At 45.5% G+C, this 19,658-nt stretch overlaps 1 protein-coding gene across 1 annotated transcript; it reads left to right on the top strand.

Annotated features, from left to right (window-relative positions):
- Positions 1–978: 978 nt before the first annotated feature.
- Positions 979–4,370, top strand: LOC124694887 (sirohydrochlorin ferrochelatase, chloroplastic-like). The gene is made up of 6 exons (XM_047227818.1): positions 979–1,153; positions 1,269–1,471; positions 1,551–1,612; positions 2,838–2,948; positions 3,113–3,205; positions 4,013–4,370. Exons 1-6 carry the CDS (start codon positions 1,089–1,091, stop codon positions 4,115–4,117), a joined length of 639 nt encoding a protein of 212 aa, XP_047083774.1. The 5' UTR covers positions 979–1,088; the 3' UTR covers positions 4,118–4,370.
- Positions 4,371–19,658: the final 15,288 nt, after the last annotated feature.

Genomic DNA, 19,658 nt, shown 5'->3' on the forward strand with positions numbered 1-19,658 from the left:
TTTTTTTTGTTGAGGTGGCACTTGAACCGGAGGGAATTGGCACTTGAGCTATCCAGGAGGCGAATACAAGACCCCCGGCCAGGCCCAGTCGTGTCGAAGGGCCAGAACATCCATACCCCACGCTCTCTCGCTCTTATCGCGCCGCCGTTTGCTCCTGTCCACCCCCCGACGCGCGCAACTCCGGCGGCCGACGCGGCACTGGCGGCGAGGTAAGCTGCTCCCATCCCAAACTCCCCCGTACTCCATGTATTCTTCCCTTTTGGTTGTTTCTTGGAAATTAGCAGTCTCTTTTCGCATCCGCATCACCTCAGCTTCAGGGAATCAGGGCACCTCAAGCAGATGTTCAACAACCTGGCCGTTTCATCCCAAGTCACTCGATTTCATGGCAAAGTGTCAATTTTCCCTCCCTTAATCCACTACAGCGCGATTATTGTTCATATTTGACAACAGCTCAATCTGTACTATCTTACTCTGATTTCAGTTCTAATTCTATTCGAATCTCTGTCCCATCGCTTAGCTCCAGCCACTAGTGCAAGCAATTTAAGTGACATGCCACTCTGCACAGGGGTAAATACTGCTCCGTCCGTCCCACGAAAGTTGTCTGCGATTTGTTAAAATTTAGATGTATCTAGACACTAAATAACATCTAAATACATCTAAATTCAGACAACCTTCATGGGACGGAGGGAGTAGTTGATTTTGCCAACTGAAAACGGACATCCTCACAAAGAAGTTTAGGACCTGCCAGGCCTTTTTTTTTCGAATTAAGGGGCATAGCCCCCGGTTTCATTTCTGGGAGTGAAACCAGATAAACATCATCGTTTCAGATTTACAGTTCCTCCAATCCACACACTTAAAAACACTCTACTAAACTTTCTGAACACAGACCCTAAGATACTTTTTTGTATTTTGGGTCTCTGGAAAGCATGTTTTGGTCAGGAATTGTCATACTAACTGAAAGCTTCTCTTATACAGCAGGTGCCTATTAAACCGAGTATCTACGTTGCCTTTTGAGAAGATATAGAGGGATCCTTCTGCTCTCTGCTCTTGCCTTAAGCAACAACTACGAGGGGTGCTCTAATTGGTCTATGCACCCTGTGTCAATCTCTTTCCAACCCTTCACTGCAACTCCAGCAAACAATTGCCCCTTAAGGTAAAATGTTGCTTGCTGGACATTATTCAGTTTCTTCGGCGCCAATTTCTGTCATTTCCCATCTCTCGCTTTGTCTTTTGATTTTTTTAACACATTTCTTGTTTATTGGCAGCAAGAGCACTAATGTGAGGTATTCCCCTGATTTTCTCAAGTTACTGACAATTAGAAGAAATTCTGGACACTTCGCCATGAGTTCTGGACAAAATTCAGCTTCCAGGCCTGAAACGACTGGGAAGCAAGACTGTACTGTGGGTGAGAATGATGGTGTGATCATAGTCGACCACGGGTCACGACGACAAGAATCTAATCTCATGCTAAGTAATGGACAGATTATTTTTCTTGATTTTTCTGATGTTTCTCATGCTGCTTATCTTGAGTAATTTCTTGAAAATTGCAGACGATTTTGTTACTATGTTCAGGTCAAGGACTGGCTACAGGATTGTTGAGCCCGCACATATGGTATGTTTGCATTTTCGGGAAATTGCACATATAGGAGGATTGTTGAGCTTGCACATATGGCCTGCCATTTTATTTCTTATTCCGAACAAAAACATGTAGCACCAGACAAAGTGTGATTTTGAGTTAGTATAGAGCTGTAAATTCCATGCCATTGCTTTGGCGAAGACGGAGTGAAACAAATGTAAAGCGCAAGCTTTCTGCCTGTTTTGTAATTATTACCCTTTTGGAGTGTCCATGTACAGTTGTTTAGCTCATACGTTGGGTTTAATCCAGTTAAAACATTTAAAGACATGTGTTTCTTTGGATCTCTTGATACCAATATACGTATGGCCCGCCTGGGTTGAGTAACGTAAAAGATCATATTCTTCCATTTTAATGATGTTTACAGAGTGCAATTTGGATTAATCATTGCAACCAACTTCACAAATTCATGTATCTGTTGTAGGCTTAATTTTTGGTAGCATTGTTGCCATGTTAGATAAGGTAACTATGAATATTGATATCCACATGATCCAGCCAAGCAAAGGCTAGAAAGCTAAATGTGATCACAACTTCAGTCTAGTATCAATGTCGTCTACCTTATCTTACTTCCCAGGGAACTGGATACAGTTATATTTTTGTTTTTGGGAGAAAGAACAATGAACAGTAGATAAATATTTTTGTGAAGCATGCCATGTATCTGATTTCTGGCATCCTAGATTGAAGCATACATATTCCATTTCCAACATCCATCGAGAACACTTTGAATTTAGGTTAATATCACATGGTGCGTTGAGGATATTGAACATATTTAATGATCTAAGTCGTCAACTTTTTTAGCCAGTCAGCTGACTTGGCCAAGATAAGCATCCGCCACTGTCAATGTTTCTCATGTTGCTGTTTTTGATGCTCTGCAGTGATATATGAGTAATTTAAATTTGTTTTCTAAGTAGTGAATGTAGAAATATCTCCTAAAGATATTGTTTTCACACAAGTTGTATTTCAAGGTTATTCCTAAAAGATATTACTGGTATCATTGGGACTTTACCTGTTGATTGAAACCATTGCTCAGATCATGTTAAGGGATATTTAAGTTGGCATGATATTACCATTCTAGTATGTTTGTGTCCACCAAAAAGGCCATGCCAATATAAATTGATCAAGTAGAGCCAATTATGTGATGTATTGATCTGGTTGGTCGAGAAAGGCAACATCTTGCTGAATATGCGCTTTTGCCAAAATGAAGGAGCTAGCGGAGCCTACTATTAAGGAAGCATTTGGAAAATGTGTGGAGCAAGGAGCATCCCGCATTATTGTCAGTCCATATTTTCTTTCACCTGGACGGCACTGGAAGCAAGTATGTCTCCTGAGTCTTTTAATACTGGTTGTGCTGAATGTTAAAGACTTAAGGCTATTTATTTTTCCTAAAATGTTCAGTACAGAAGAAGGTTGCATTATCTATGTTGTATCTTAATCTTATATAGCTAAAGTTTTCAAACAGTTTTGCAATGTTTTTCTCAGGATATTCCTTCCTTAGCAGCAGAAGCCTCTAAAGAGCACTCGAATGTGGCCTACATTGTCACTGCTCCTCTTGGATTGCATGAGCTTATGGTGGTATGCGCTCATTAATTCCCCTCTAGATTATTCCCGTCACACTACATTGTGCATACAGTAGTCGTTTTTTCGCTAAGATGAAATCAAACTAGATGCCCAGTTTGGAACTGCATATGTTAAGACAGTTACTATTATTCAAGCCCTCGAAGAAAAGCATGAAACATGAATGTGGATTTTCCTTGATAAGTAGATCTACTAGAACTGACACCCTTTTGATAATTTACTAGATTTTCCTTGCTTCTAGATCACTCCGATATGTGATTTTACTGTATATGTATCCAATTTTATTGCTATATTCTCCCTTGATCCCAATGCAGGTGGTGCCATTGTTTTAACTTTGACCAATAATATATGTTTCCCTTGTTATAAAACTTATACCATTAAAACCTTTATTCAAATACGAATTAAATGATAGTATAACTTTTCATGACATATAATCCATGTTCCATTGGTCAAACTTAGACCTCGAAAAGCATGTGCGACACCTAAAGGTTGGTCACTTGGTCCGTAAGTCTGTCCCAGTGGAAACTCAAATCCTAGTCCTACTTTGTTTGTTGCTATATCATGCTAATAGCCTAATATGCTTTAATTCGGAAGTATGACTTTATCAGTAAGGAATTGGAATAATTTAGTATTTACTTCTACCAAAGCAAGTTTTGTGGAACAGATGGCATTTACTGAGTATACCATGTGAGCTATACTCACTGTTAGGCTGCTAGCAGATAAACACAGGAATGGTTGACCAGTTGCTCGATACCATATCATGGTGGATTAGTTATAAATTCCGTGTGAAACGTGTATTTGCAGGATATTATGAACGACCGCATCAATTACTGCCTCAAGCATGTTGCGGGTGAAGTCGGTGAGTGTACAGTATGTGCCGGGACTGGAAAGTGCCACCTCTACACTTGACGGCGAATGCACAGGAGGCTCCTTGGTTCAGAAGTCTAGTCCAAGTAATTTTGGCGATTGTGTTTCAGGCGATCTCATTTTGTTGGCTGAACAGCAGCGTAGATGGCTGTGGCCAATATTTACATCCTTTTCAACATCGCGTTCCTTGTATCTACCATGGTTTTGCCCAGCTTGTAGTTCTAGAAAGTGTTCAGTACTCGCCATTAACAAGAGAGTATGCACCATGAACAAATTGTGACCAACCGTTCCCCACTGTTCGCTTGTAGCTCTTACCACTGATGAAGACCGTGAGCTGATACATGCGGAATGTGTGTTGATGCTGCTACTTGCTGCTGCCTTGCTTTACCTCGTTGGCTCGTTGTCTTCAATTGAATCGTCGTGCCCAGGGGAGGGGAACGTCGTTCAATGGCCACCCTCCCTGCTGCCAGATTTTTTGCCGTCGCTGTGTACTGACTGTCCAACCTGACTAGTGGTACAAATCACCGCCGTCGCCCACCTCCGGTTCTGGTTGATACCAAGTGGCCAAGCTAGAGGATTGCCAGGCCAGCTCCACACACTAGCGTCGTGTCTGAAATTTGATGCATCCGGTCCAGCCCACAATCGGAGAGTTCTTTCCATAAAGAGCGGCTTTATGGTAGGATGGTTACTCCCCATTATAAGCTATCGGTAGCTAGCTCTCTCTCGCTATTGAGGTGGGTTACTGGCAACGCTTGGTGCCTAACAAGGATCAGACCATTTTTTGTGAGTTGTTTACTAACCTACGTTCTATAATTTTTTGTCATAGTTTTAGTTCAGACAAAAAAAAATTTGAAAGAAAGGCAAATATAATTTTCATGTCATGTTATAACCAAAATGCAAATTGCGTGAAATTGAAATATAGAGAGACATGAAAGTATCGAAGTTCCAGTTTGTTGGAACTTACTACTCGAGCATACATATAATCTGAAACATAATTGTGCATACAGCTGTATATCACAGGCCGGTGTGTGTGCCTAAGTTTGAGCATGCGCATGCTTTGTATCCACTCTCACGACGCGTAGGTGATAGATGTACCGCATCAACCCACCCTAAACCCTAAATGTGATTTACGGTAGCAGCTTAGCACAGGTAGCGTGACCGTTCACTTCTGACAGAAATCGTTACCGTGTCGTGAGAGTTAAATTTTGACCATGCCTCCACTTGGAGGGTCAACCCACGCCAAGGTCTCGCCGTGGCTGGCGCGGTACCGTGGGTTTAACTTTAATCGGTTAATTAGCTGCAGATCATGCAGCTTGATGCGGTACCGTGGGTTTAATCGGTTAAGTCCAATTCCGTAGGTCTAGGATTTCCGTGCGGGTGGCTGGCATGGCCCGTCGTCGTCTCCACGTTAGCAGAGACTCGTCTAAGTGCAAGGTTTGGTTTGGTTGCTTACACGATCTGTTTTCAGTGTTCGAACACAAGGACATGGTCCTTCGCGAAAAAAAACATGAACCATGATCTTGATGTGAAAATACACATCATTTAGGACACCAACACGGTTTTACATCCCTGCATTCTTCACTGGCCTAGCTACATCCATTAGCTTCGGACTACCTTTTTGGGTTCTCCTTGGCTCAACGGAAAGAATCCCAAAGAAAAGTGCTCCTCTCATCTTCGAAGCTCCACATGTAAGAATTGGAATGTCAAACAAGCCTTGCATAATAATGCTTGGATTTCAGAGATCGAGATGGATGTAAATTTGTATGTAACTGACATCCACAAATACATTTGGCTATGGGTCTAAGTGGAGGCAGCGACGGTGGCGGTGGCCTTGGCAATGACACTACCGAATTGACATCAACGATTTTCTCATCAATATAATCAATGGGTGAAGATAGTCGTTCACAAGGCAAGTTTTCGTTCTAGCGGCACGACTTGCACATCAACCTTGGCAACCTCCTCCAGGGTACCGAGTCATGATTTCCAGGGTGAAAATCTAAGGTGTGGCCTTCATTGGTTCTACATGCAATGGACTTGTGAATGTATTGTTTTGGAAACATGGACATTTTCAAGTTAAGTATCTTCTCAATGTTAATACATTATTTATCGAAAAAATGGTGCAACTCAATTACATCCAAGTTAAGTAGGAGATTGAATACTCTATTACATGGAATTTCACGGCTAACGGCGAGTACTTAACGAATTTTGATTAACGCTCATTTTATGGGGCCACACATACGGGCATGAACAAAATTGTTTGAAAAGCTTGAGAGTCTCCAAAGATAAAATTCTTCGCTCGGTTGGCTATCCAAAATATGGTTTGGATGGTGGATAATCTTGAAAGAAGAGGATAGAACAGTTGCGCCGTTTTCCCACTTTCCAGCGAATTCAAGAGACGGCGGCGCACAATTTCTCCCATTGCTGTTTCACCAAGAGGCTTTTGAGGGGATGGTTTATATTCAGATGCACAAATGAACGATGAATCTCTCGCTCAAAGCTTGTTGGATCATGATGTCTAGGGGCCATCCAAACTGCTAGGTTGTGACCTCCCTCACCATGCTAGTTAGTTGAATGATTTGGAAGGAGCGCCACCGCCTATTCTTTTCAGCATCATTAAGAGCGAGGCCAGGCTTTGGGTCACACGGGTGCGAAGCAATTGAGTAACATGATTAGGGGGGGGGAGTAATATCTAGGAATAACCTTGTTTTAAAATTCTTTTTTTACTTACTTTTCTCCTAAATTAACAAATGAAGGCGAATCGTTTGCCTCCTTTTCCAAATCCTTCATTGTCCTCGCTCGACGATCGACAACTAGCCAACTAGAGGTGAAGGAAGTATAAGTGAGGTGGAGCCTTTCGAGTTGACGTGGATGCTTGGACAGGGATAACTAGACAAGAGGGTCTGAGGGTGTCCTGCTATAGGCGTATAGACTATGGACAGAGTACTTGCAACAGAGCCGGCAAATTGGACAATCTCAACCACAGCTGACAGAACACCACTTAATTGGGCGGTTTTCAGTGTATTAGCTCTCCCTGGGCGTGGGCGGCGGCTGGACCAGCCACCTATCACAGCATCAGGCTGCTGAAAGGGGAGATAAGATTGGCTATTCTGGAGATGTTTCGTCTGTATAGGCACTTGTTGGTCAGGTTTGATAGGATCAGTGCTAATGATAATACAAGTCTACTGGTAGGCGTAGGGCGAAAACTAGACCTGTATACCTAGTCTGAAAACAACTATCCGTTGGTAGTTATTTAAAGCCGGCCAGAGCTCATAAACTTGTCTCTGAAACATTACTCTGACGTACCATGAGCCGTCCCTGGAGATGAACACTGCACATTTTGGTATGGTGAAGATGAACTGTATTACCTAACCAACGCCTGTTAGAATCAGACCGAATTGAACATTGTGAACTGTCCGGGCCAGAGTTTATGCGAATCGATCCACCGCGACATGTGATCGACTAACGTGCTCAGAGAAATCAGGAAAGAGAGGTCCAACGAGATCAGTCACCTTTAGCTCCTTCCCGTCAAGATCACATCGCTGACCACCGGTGGCAGCCCCTTGCGGGCTTCCGCTCCGACGTTTCCGTTCGACCATTCCCCACTGGATCAACCACCCCCAACCTCTTATCAGTACCTTCGCGCCTTGAAGCTACTCGCTGGGACGGTCCGGACCATGGTTGCTCGTCTGCGTCAATGGCCGCGAAATCAGATTAATGCTCAATTCAGAACGGAAGATGATTGAAAGGTTTTGCGTCAAAGGAAGCGACGATGTAGAGCATCGATGTATCCGTCCTACTACTTACATAGTTTGAGCTCCCAAGGGTTTTTCATTTCTGTGACTTGAACAAACAAGCTAGGAGCCGAATGGCCGTCACACTGTAGCTTCGAACTAGATCACTGTTTATGTTTGGTGAATGGAATAGGTTAATTGATCCCATCATCAACCCCTCATTATTGGTAAGCATAGGATAAAAGTCTCCCCGACGAAAGGCGATGATCATGCATCGGCCCCATTTTTGGATTGGATGATCCCGACTCCCGAGAGCTAAACAATCCACAAGGGAATGTTAGGAGTGGGCGACATATATCATAGGAAAACAGCTCCATCTTGTAGGGGATGAGAGGAATCCATTGTCCGGAGTTGGGACAAGAAATGCCCTTACAAATGAATTTTTCGGTTGTAGCTGGTTTTGCTAATTCTCCGTCAACCAAAAAATAAGTTAGAGCTTAATTAATTAAATCATAAGATATTGGATTTGCATTGTTATTTGTGTGTAATATAAGTTGCATTTGGGTTGCAATCGAGATTTTTTCGTTGCAAGTGGTTTGAGATTTTTTAGTTTCAAGTGGGGTTGCAAATGAATTGCAACTAAGATTTTTTCCAATCACAAGTGAAGTGCAAATACCGAATGTCCCATTAGATCGCATCTCGATTCGCATTAGCCTGATAAGTTGCATATGTGTTATAATTGAGATTGTATGACATCAAATATCCGAGAATTAAGTTAATTCTCACTCGACCGGAAATTCGACGCATCCAAGTTTTAATTGGTGTCTATAAACACCGGCACCTAAAAAGATGATAACGGAGAGAATGCATGGTTTTAACATCAGGACAAGCATCTACTTATAGGATATTAATATATGTTTGGTGAAATGCTAATTTTTGAACTTACTTCCTAATTTATTGTGAAAATCTTAATGATAGAGATAATGAGCCAAAAAGTCAAAGTTTTGTTTGAGGAAGACGAATTATCATAACCCATCTAACTACGAAATACAATACAAAATCCACACTAGAAAATAGTATAAGAATTTTGAGAACATAGATAATTTGATTAAAAATAGATTATGCATTGAAATTCACATTTTTTTACATAAGGTACTTAGATAAATATATTTATTTTACTTCCAGAGAGCAAAACTCCATGTATTGCACTGAAATTATAAAAACAAGTTGTGGCCCAGCAGATGAAAAAGTTATTTAATTGTCTTACATCATTATAATATATATTTCTATTGACTGTGCATTTGTAATATCACTTTTTGTAAATATTAACTTGCAATCCAACTTTTTCACCCCCTCAATCAATTAATTCATACATTTAACTTTTTTTCCAAACTAAAAGATAACCTTATGTATTGGATGAGATGTCTGACTTTGTATAATTTTTAAATAACTTTCTTCTCTTTGTGTTCTTTAAACAAGAAATAAGTTAGATATGTTCTGTGTAATTTATAATATTGTTGTTTCATACTTCATATATGTTTCACACAAAGTTCGGTGAAATTTGGCAGTGGTTTGAGTGACGGTTAGACTGTTTTCAAGCTTCATCATAAGTTTTTTGAACACATATAAGAACTCTATGAAACCTTAGAAAAACATTAGCAAGATATATACCTTTTTTTGTTGGGTGAAACTTCATCTGAAGTTACGATTATCAATTTTTCTTTCAGCTTGTATACTTGCTTGTGATTTGTGAGTAGTACAAAAATGTCACAATGTTCACAAAGACCTAGAGTTTTGCCTAAAGGGCTAAATGTTGCTTTTTGGATGACTAAGAATATCGAACTTGCGAGCAACACTAAGAAACTGGTTTGGGGAAATACGTTTGAAGCCAATCTAGTTACTGTGTTTTCTAGGGAGCAAGTTTTTTTTAAGTTGCTAACTCTTGCTTAAGTTAGGTTCCTATTATAATCGGAAACAAAGCAAACTATCCCAGGACGATTTGCTACACCGTCAATTATATGCATGCTCTATGAAAATTCCAGAACAATCCCAAATGTATATAAGCTCCATTGAAATATTTAATCTGATGGTTCCGGTGGTGCCACATCCCATCTATGATACCATCACTCGCTTGGTCGCTCGTATTTACCCAAGTTTCTGCCGCGTGCGCACCATAACCGCACTTGACAGTCTTCACCTGGGCGATTTAAATGGCACTGCCACCTTGGACTGGCTACGTTCCTAGATTTTGGACTAGTCTAGGGCAGTGTGGCTTCATTCACGTTTTTTGTGCACGCTAGAGAAGGGACCTACTACCTCCGGACTGAATTAGGGCATCTGGAATGGAGTGATGCAAACGGACGCTGAGCGATCGTTTGCGTCCGCGTGGACCGGAAATGCGTCTGCAACCTGCTTCAGCGGGGCGACGCATCGTGTCTGGGGTGTCTGCAGTGACGCAAACGCAGCGCAAATATGCGGCACATTTGCGTCTCCGCGGACGTTGCGCGGTCGCGTCTAGCGTCCGCTCGCTTCCCCCACGGGCCCGCCTGGCAGCGACCCTGACTCGATCGGCCTCGAATTAAAGCACAGCAAACGCGCCGATGTCAACCGTCAGAGTGGGAACCGCGCCGATCAACCCGCCAACCGCCGGACTGGAGCGCTGAACCGCTGCCGAAGAGCAACCGCAGGCCTCTTCGTTATACGCGGTACCCCGCAGAATATAACCCCTGCGCTTGATGTAATTCACGTCGAACCGCCCGCCATTAAAAGATTGGGGACAACTTACAACCGAAATGTACAAATTGGAGAGCTCTTCAACAAAAAGGAAAAGAAGAAGCAGGGAAACAGAAGAGTGGGGTGTCCAAAATGCGTCGGACCGCTAGGATGGCCCCCGACGCAAATGGACAATTCGTGTCTCGCGGTCATTCAACGCAAACGGATACCCGCGAACAATTTAAGCGTTCGAAATGCGTCGCCCGTTGAAGATACCTTTAATCGACGCACCCACTTGCTAATGATGTGCATGGGCAGGCCTCCCTCTCTGTTAATTAAATCCGATCGGGGGAAGTAGGTAACGATCGATGGAGCTTACGCACGCGTAGATCAGAAGATGATAGATGTACCTAAGCTGCTCGCAGCAACCAAACCTAAACCCTAAACACTATGATCAGATGTACTGTAGCAGCTTAGCAGGTAGCGTGATCCATTGACTTGAGACGGAAATCGCTACCGATGTTCCGACACACACACACACACAAAATGAGAGTTAAATTTTGACCATGCATGCATCGAGTTGGACGGTCACCCTCAGCTCGCGCGGTGCCGTCGGTTTAACCGCGGGTCGTCACGTAGGTTAATCATCTGGAGAGCAGCTTAATGCTGGCGGCTGGCACAGAGGAGTCTAGGTGGGAAGGTTGGCTGGTTGGCCTAAAGTCGCTGTAGGGTGTAGCCCGGTCTCCGGGAGTACGCTCGAATGCAGCTGCGTCTGATGTCCATGGCCAGCAACCTGGAACGGAAGATGTACGCGACTCCGTCCGGGATCCGCGGTGTTTCGTGTACGTACGTGGACCAACACAAGACCATCGCTCCATCTTTAATCAGGCCAACAGTCCGTCGGCACGCTTGACCCTCAACACGCATGGGTCAATCGCTTCTGTTTTACTTCGACATGAATCGTACAGATGTTAGTCAGATGGCGCCCTTTCCAAATCCGTTTTCACTTTTTTTCAAAAAGAATACGAATGTGAATACGGATGTTATCAAGTATGAATGCGGAGCGGATTTTACTAATATATGAATACGGATCGGATGTCTTCTCGTTTGGACCGAATACAAATAACGAAATAATACCGATATCTTATAGCGAGTCAGTTGTAACATGGTATCATGTGAGGTGTGTCATAACTAGATATTTTCAAGTCCACTTATAGTAAAAGTACATTTGACCACTTTCTTAATACATTTTGCTTGAATTCTTGGCATATCGGGGTAGAATTATAAAAATAGGTTAATACAATTTTATTCGGATATGGATATATCTATTTTCTACGCACATTTGGTTCAAAATTCAATACCATATTTGTATTTGTATTAGTATTTGCAAAAACAAATACTAATATTTATCATAACTATTTTCATGTTCATCCGGATACGGATATTATCATGACCATTTACAATTTTTCCGAGTAGATAATTCTCACCAGTTCGCACCCCTATGTTAACCTAGAGTTGTTAACTATCTCATGTGGCTCTGCTTCCTCTCTTGAACCAAGGCGTGATCGATGACACAATGAGCCGTCGGACATCTCGTTCCAGCGGTGCGACCCAAACCGATGACCTAAATGGTCTGTTTCTATCCGCTTGGGTCGTGCCACACACATAATTTGGGCCGCGGTCCGGTCGGCCACGCCAGTGCGTCCAACGGCATGACCCATTTGGTCCGTATTTGGAGCATCTTGCACAATAAAACATCTAATACACATATGTTTGCTTTATACAATACACTACAAATTAATAAAAAACACAGTAGAAGACCCTAGCGTCTTCATCTTATCCTCGCCTAGTCATCCTCGTGGGAGTGCTAGTAGCGACATCACATGGTCCCGTCGAAAACCTTGGCGGTGAGCATGCCATGGCAGTTGTGCTTGAAGACGAAGAAGTGCCCGACTTCAATGGCGTGCGTGCGAGCGAACTGTCTCCACCCGTTGCCGATCACGTTGTCGGCCACCCATAGTACGATCTTGTGGAGTTCTTGGCCATCAACGATCGACTTGGACTTTTGGGGAATGCGCAGCTTGCCCTAGTCCATGCCCAAGTGGATGGTGACGCCGAACTCGAAGTCGAAGAGGTCGATGGTGACATAGTTAGCCTAGATGGTGGCAACAGGTACGGTGGTGGTGACAGGGACAACAATGCTTGACTCTAGCATCTCGCCCTATGTCATCCTCGACGACCTCGGTCTTGCCCATGCCATGGGTCTGGTGGCCATCCTAGACCCCCTCCTCTCGATCCTATGCCGGCAGCCATAGCTGTCACGATGCCCGTGGTGGTGGTGGAAAATAGAAGAAGATGAGATTGTGAAGAAAATGGTCTTCGCTGGCCTATTAAAAGGCCAAGGCATTGGATGCCGACAAGGAGGCCGAGACGTTGGCATTGATAAAGGTATGCGGCTAGGTGGCACATGGAGCTTTGGAATAAGGCAATAAGCCTACATCCATTGATAGCTATAGGAAGAAGGCCGTTGTATCGCTGCCATGCGAGCCCTCAGCACACGTGTGAGGACATGCTCGCTGCGCGTCGTGATGCGTCCTAATTTAGGGCATCTCCAACCGTGTGACCCAAACGGACCCATATGGTTGTCGGTTTTTTTGCTGTTTGCGTCGTCCGACAGACACGCGGATGTAGCGCGGACGCGTACAGAGGTCCGGCTCTTTTTTTATTCCCCAACACATACACACGACTCAAACCGGAGCTGCACCCGCGTCCATGGCATGAAGCACGCGGGCAGACTAGAGGCGATGCGCAGGTGTGTGGAGAGTGCGCGCGTGGGGCTGGCGGCACTACTGAGGTGCGTGGCGGCCGGCGACGGCGCGGCGAGCCCCTGCGCGGGCATGGCGGCGTGGCGTGGCCAGCGACGGCGCGGCGAGCCCTGCGCGAGCTCGTGCGTGGCCATGTCGGGAGTGGCGAGGCCGGCGCGGGCGCGGCGTCCGGGCGCAGCGCGACCCTCGGGCGCGCGAGGCGAGGCGCGGGCCAAGGCGCGCGGGGCGGCACGAGGTGCCGCGGCGAGGCACGGACAGAGCGGCGCGCGGAGAGGCCGGCCACGGCACGGGCGCGGCGAGCCCCGCGCAAGCCCCTACGCGGGCATGGCGGCGTGGCGAGGCCGGCCGACGGCGCGGCGAGGCCGGCGGGCGCGGCGCGGGCCAGGGCGCGTGGGACGGCGCGAGGTGCCGCGGCGAGGCACGGACGGAGCGGCGCGCGCGAGGCCGGCGATGGCGCGGCGAGCCCGCGCGAGCCCCTACGTGGCCATGGAGGGAGTGCCGAAGTCGGCGCGGCGCGGGCGCGGCGCGGGCCAGGGCGCGCGGGGCGGCGCGAGGTGCCGCGGCCACGGCATGGGAGTGGCGAGGCCCGGCGCGGCGAGGCGAGGCCGGCCACGGCATGGCGCGGCGACCCCCCCGCGCGAGCCCCTGCGTGGCCATGGCGAGCGTGGCGAGGCCGGCGCGGGTGCGGCGTCGCGCGAGGCGAGGCATGGCGCGGGCCAGAACGCGCGGGGCGTCGCAGCGTGGCACGGCCGGGGCGGCGCGCGGGAGGCACGCATGGTGAGCTCCGTCCCCGTCCCGGCCCGGCGAGCTCCATCCGTATTCGTCTTGCTCGGCGGCGTCGAGGCCGGCGGCGCTCGTTCGTGCTTCGGCGACTTCCAGCAGTGATGAAAAAAACAGGAGGCGGCGGCGGCGGGGGTCTCCAGGCGAGGGTGGCGGTGGAGCTTGGCTAGTCAAGCTCGAATCCGGCGAGGAGCAATGGCTTGTTCCATGGAAAAAACCATACAGAGGAGATAGAGAAGAGTGGGGACCATGTGGTTGTCAGATGGGCCAGGACACGGACATGTGCGGATACAACGGACGCCCGCGTTCGTCCAACTCACCCCAAAAGTGTAATGTCCCAGGTTTAGAGATGATCGAGGGGTAGATTTTAGAAAGGGATGTGCATTGCATCGTAAATTCTGGGGAAATTTCGCGCTTTTAAAACAAAACTGCATCGAAGGGGGACATGTTTCTCTCTCGACATCTTACAGGGTTAGGGTTTCGCGAGTGCGACAAACTTGTTCTTATTCAACTAAATTAGGGTTTTGAGAAGAGAGAAGGGATATTGCATTACAAACTTAAGTTGCATGATTGAATTCAATTTTAAGTTGTATGATTGAATTCAAACCTAAGTGGAATTTGAATTTCAAATTCAAACATTAAATAAATACCTCATAATTCATTTGTGAGAAAATTCATTAAGTAAATTATAAATAATACAATACAAATGAAAAGTAAAGCTCATTAGAGAAAACCTTGAGCTTTATTGATTAAACACAATATACATTGTCTTTACAATATTCATAATTGAAATAAAGGAGTATTACAACACATTACAAGAATTGGCAAAATAGAAAAATAAAATAAAAGAAAAGTACAATGTCATATTCTATCCTAAAACTACAAGCTAAACATCAATTAAGCTTGAGCTTGATGATCTTCATGTCCATTTGATCATCATTTTATTCCCTGCACACAAACACAACAAACACAAGTTATGCCAAGTTGCATAGCCACTTGGCAGGTTAGAAATAAAATGGAATTGAGCAGATATGATCAAGCTCAGCCGAGCTGATCCACTCTTAGCCAAGAACCAAGCCAGATACCAAGCACAGGTACACACACACACAAGCTGCTCACACTGCATGTGTGCATGCACAACAGCAACTCACACAGCCTGTGAGTCACCAAGTATTGCCAGGCAGTGCTGTCGACCAGAGAAGAAAGGGGCCCGACAGATAAAAGCCTCCACAGTAAACCCTAACCAGTCCATCGACACCAGCAGCTGGGTAAGTGCATCAAGAACACAAGAACACCTAGAACAGGAAGAACAGCAAACCACCAGAAATCATCCAGGGACAGTTTCACCAAGAACTGTCAACTGTGAACAAGCACAAGATGGAGTAGAGCAAGCTCAAGCTAGCCAGGAGGAGCAGGGCAAGCTTAAGTCATCAACCAGAAGCAAAACCTCTACACCAACAACTTTTCTAGGAGCTGGAGTGAGGTATACATATCATCATGAACAAACCAGAAGGTTTTGTTCATAAAATTGCACAGGCATGATCACAAGCACACAAAGGGTGGAGTAAACCTGTTTTAATCATCATTTGGTCATAGACCAAGTGAAACCTGGTAGAAATGGCAAAGACCAGGGGTCAATCAAGCCTATATCCATGGTTCTGCTAACCAGATCAGTGGAAGCATCTTCCAAATGGAGATAGGAAGGAAAACCATCCCAGAGATTTACACATATGTAACCAGACTACACTAGCCCTTCTAAAACCATCAGACAGATAGACAAAATTGAGTCTATTCTTGTTTGTCAACATCAAAAGCTACTGGCAATCCAACAAAAGGATCACCTAGAGAGCATCTAGTAAGCCACAACAAGCCAACAAAGTGGTGGGAGCTTCCTGAACAACAAAGAGTTGCTGTTGAGGCCACCTCAACCACAAAACTGACCAACCAAGCCACCCATCATCACCCAGGGGGTTCAGAGTGAGCTAGGGTTCCCAACAAGTGTTGGCATCCCTATAGCTCAAGTCAATTGAATTAAAGAATCATAACTGCAGAAACAGTTCATCTCATTTATGAAATAAATCTTTCCAAGCTACACAGATAAATGATATACACAAGTAATTGATACACCAGAGCCTTGCAGTTGATCCAATGGATCATTGCAAGCAACAACAACTGCTTAAGCCTGCACCAACACAAAGCATGGTGATACACAACCACCAGGACAAGCACCAGACAGTCACAGGTAGTAAGTTCAGCAAGCAATAAACCAGCAGCTGATGATCACTTTATCACCAGAGCCTGCTACATCATGCTAAAGGCTGCTAGAATTACTTCTAGCATCAACACATGAACAAGATAATTAAACTGGCCACAGGACATGAACAATTGTATCACAGATAGTCATATAAACTATTTTATGATTGTATCCAGAAGCACATCAGCAAGGAATTGATGCATATGGACAACAATTAAGTAAAGCAGAGCCTACCATGAGCCAGAACACCTTAATCATCACACAAACAACACTGGCACTTGCAAATTTGCAAGAATCACACACAGTCAATAAGCCAGGGACCAATTAATGCACTCACAGGAGAGATAGGCTACACATAGCAACAGCAGGAGCCAACAAGATTAAGCAAAGCATCACAGTATGCTCATGAGCAAGAGCTCATGAGATGTACCATCAAGTTATAGGGAAGAGCAGCTCAAACCAGCAACTAGGAACCATGACAGCAGCACAGCAGCAACAGATGCATACCAGTAGGGCTAGCACAACGGCTAGCACAGCAGCACAAGCAGCATAGAGGCAGCACAGTAGCACAGCAGCACAAGTAGAATAGCAGCAGCATCATGGCATGGCCGCACCTCTACGAGGAAAGGCAGGCCAGTGACCAAGCTAGACGAAGAAGAGGAGGAGAAGAAGTAGAATAGGCACAGAAGAGAGAGCGAAAGGTGGCGCACATACCCGGGGCGAGCAGGCGAGCAGATGCGGCCATGGCGGCCACGGCGGCGCGCGCCAAGTGCTCGGTAGCACCTGGCCAGGCCAGGCCATGCTCCGACAAGCGCCACAGCGCCCCACACCACCGCGGCGAGGCCACGGCGGCGCCATCGCGCCTGGAGCCCAGGGAGCAGCGGGATCGCCACGATCCCGTAACCCTAGCCGCCGCGAAGGAGGTCGAGGACGAGAGGGAGCATCACCTGCTCCAGAACGACGCGGATGAGGTTGACCGCCGTCGTGAGGCGCGTCGATTGCGCCCCACGGCAAGGGTCAAGTCCGGCGGAGCTCGCCGGAATCGAGCGGCGACGGTGGTGGCGACACGAATCGCCGAGAGGGGATTAGGGTTAGGGTTTCATCGGAGCGGCGCGAGGAGGAGAGAGTGAGCGACCGCTCGGGTCGGTTGGACCCGTGCTGGTCTAACCCAACCCACTGGGCCTCACTGACATGTGGTCCCAGGGGCATTTTTGCCATTTCACAATTCTTTAAAAATGCAGAAACTTTGAAAATGCACAATAAATGTTTTCTAGCTCTAAAAAATAATTAAAAATATGAAAACCACTCAGTATAAAAAACTCCATCATAATAAAATATGAAATAGAATTTTTGAAGATAAACAAGAATAAGTTCAAATTTGATGATTAAAATAAGCATTTAAATCACATATATTATTTTCAATAATGAAAATAAGTCCATAAATTCTTTTGGACTTTAAAAACACCTTGACAACATTTCAAGGTTGTATTTTTCCCTAAATAGAGTATCTCGAAATTATTCTTAGTATTAACCTCTCACATGAACTATTAACGACATCGGAAGGGGGGAACAAACCCTAAAACTGGAATCATGCATCAATGCTTCTTTAACCATTGCCCTTATCGGCCAATGATGCTATTTTTTCAGCAACGAGAGGACAAGGGTCAGTCCACACCATCCAACCGCAACACTTTGCGGTGTTCGAGCAAGTTCATCACTTGCTCATGTCATTCGAGTATTTTTATCAAATTACTTGCAAAGTACTATGTTTATCACTATTGCATAAAAAGGCAAAACCACTATTTTCATAACTATGAATATGACTAAGTGGTGGGCAATGAAACCATGGATTGTGTTGATATGGTGGAGGTTCCATTGCATGGGTTTATATCCATCTAGGATTAAACAACAAATGTTGTCCAGTGATTATTGTGCCGTAATACCCGTGTTAACCATAACATCTGGAGTGGGACAGAGTAGTCAAAAGTGTTTCCACCTCTCGTACATCAACGGACGCGCTTTACCGTAGACACTTGTATCTGTCGGGGGCGAGCGGTAGGCTGGGGAAACCTTAAGTCCCCACGACATTGTCCGTAGACACTTGTCGCCCGAGGAACAAGCGGTAGGCTGGGAAAGCCTTAAGTTCCCCACGGTATTCCGGTCTATGATGGGTTGCAGCTACCGGTGAAGGAGTTTGGTTAACGAGTCCCAAACTGTTGTCCTGGTCGGGGTCCACCCGTAAGTGGGAATAATGGGACCGACGAGGACCCAGGGTCGGGGTATGCAACAAAGGGTGGGTGTGCGAGGTAGCGGAGGAACATGATTGGCTAGACCTTATACCGGGCCTCACACCAAAGGAAGTGTGGACGGAAAAGCTGCCCGGTTGGCACCAAGGTTAAGATCTCTTATGGGTAAAGCAACACACCTCTGCAGAGTGTAATGAATCGTGACCTGTCACTCCATGTTCCGGGATTTGGAACTGCGAACGCTGCCGGAAAGGAACTCCATGAAGTTCTAGTAAACCGGTGAAGGCTGACGGACATAGTTCTTCGGAATAAAAGCAACCTCTTGAAGAAATGTTTATCAAAACTTGCATTGGTATTATACTTTCTGGTCTAGTATCGTAGCTAGTGCATTAAACACCTCTTTTCTATAATGAACTTGTTGAGTACGCTCGTACTCATACCACTCTTAAATCCCCTGCTTAGATTGTCTGAACCATCTGGAGGAGGACAACGACAACCCTGAAGGAGCCGACATCATCGGCTATGAAGAACCAGACCTCTCTGGAGGTATCGTGTAGACTACCTTATAGTCTACGGAACCAGGGAGGGTTCCGGAGGAGAACAAGCTTAGACCGATAAGTAGTAGTATCCGAGCAGTACGAACTTCTAGTACTTAACTGCTCGTTGGAATAAATGTATCACCTAGTAAGACTTTTATATTGTAAGTTAAGATGGGTTCGCCTCGAACCCAGGAGTATCCCTCTTAGGACCAAGGAGGAGCTCCGAGATGATATGTACATTATGTTTGTAATAATAAATGAATGAGTTATGGACCTGCTATGTTCTGTTGTACTACTCCGAGGGATGTAATATTTGCGGAATGGTACTTCGTGAATGTTATATCAACGACTGGCGTACTACAACATGCAGTGGTATGCGGGGTCACCTCGGTTGGTATCGAGCAAAAGCTTTGACCTTAGGTTGGAACCTAGTAAATGGGACGAAACGTTAGGAGTCAAATAGGATTAGTAAAGAATTCTCTAAAAATATGGTGTA

This window comes from Lolium rigidum, chromosome 1 (assembly GCF_022539505.1).
Source record: "Lolium rigidum isolate FL_2022 chromosome 1, APGP_CSIRO_Lrig_0.1, whole genome shotgun sequence".
Taxonomy (NCBI): domain Eukaryota; kingdom Viridiplantae; phylum Streptophyta; class Magnoliopsida; order Poales; family Poaceae; genus Lolium; species Lolium rigidum.

What these genes read in the sequence shown, in the direction of transcription:
- LOC124694887 (XM_047227818.1), top strand. Translation starts at nt 1,089, where the DNA reads ATGCACCCTGTGTCAATCTCTTTCCAACCCTTCACTGCAACTCCAGCA. An exon ending in GCAAACAATTGCCCCTTAAG is followed by an intron (nt 1,154 to 1,268) that starts GTAAAATGTTGC and finishes TATTGGCAGCAA; the next exon opens with GAGCACTAATGTGAGGTATT. An exon ending in GATTGCATGAGCTTATGGTG is followed by an intron (nt 3,206 to 4,012) that starts GTATGCGCTCAT and finishes GTGTATTTGCAG; the next exon opens with GATATTATGAACGACCGCAT.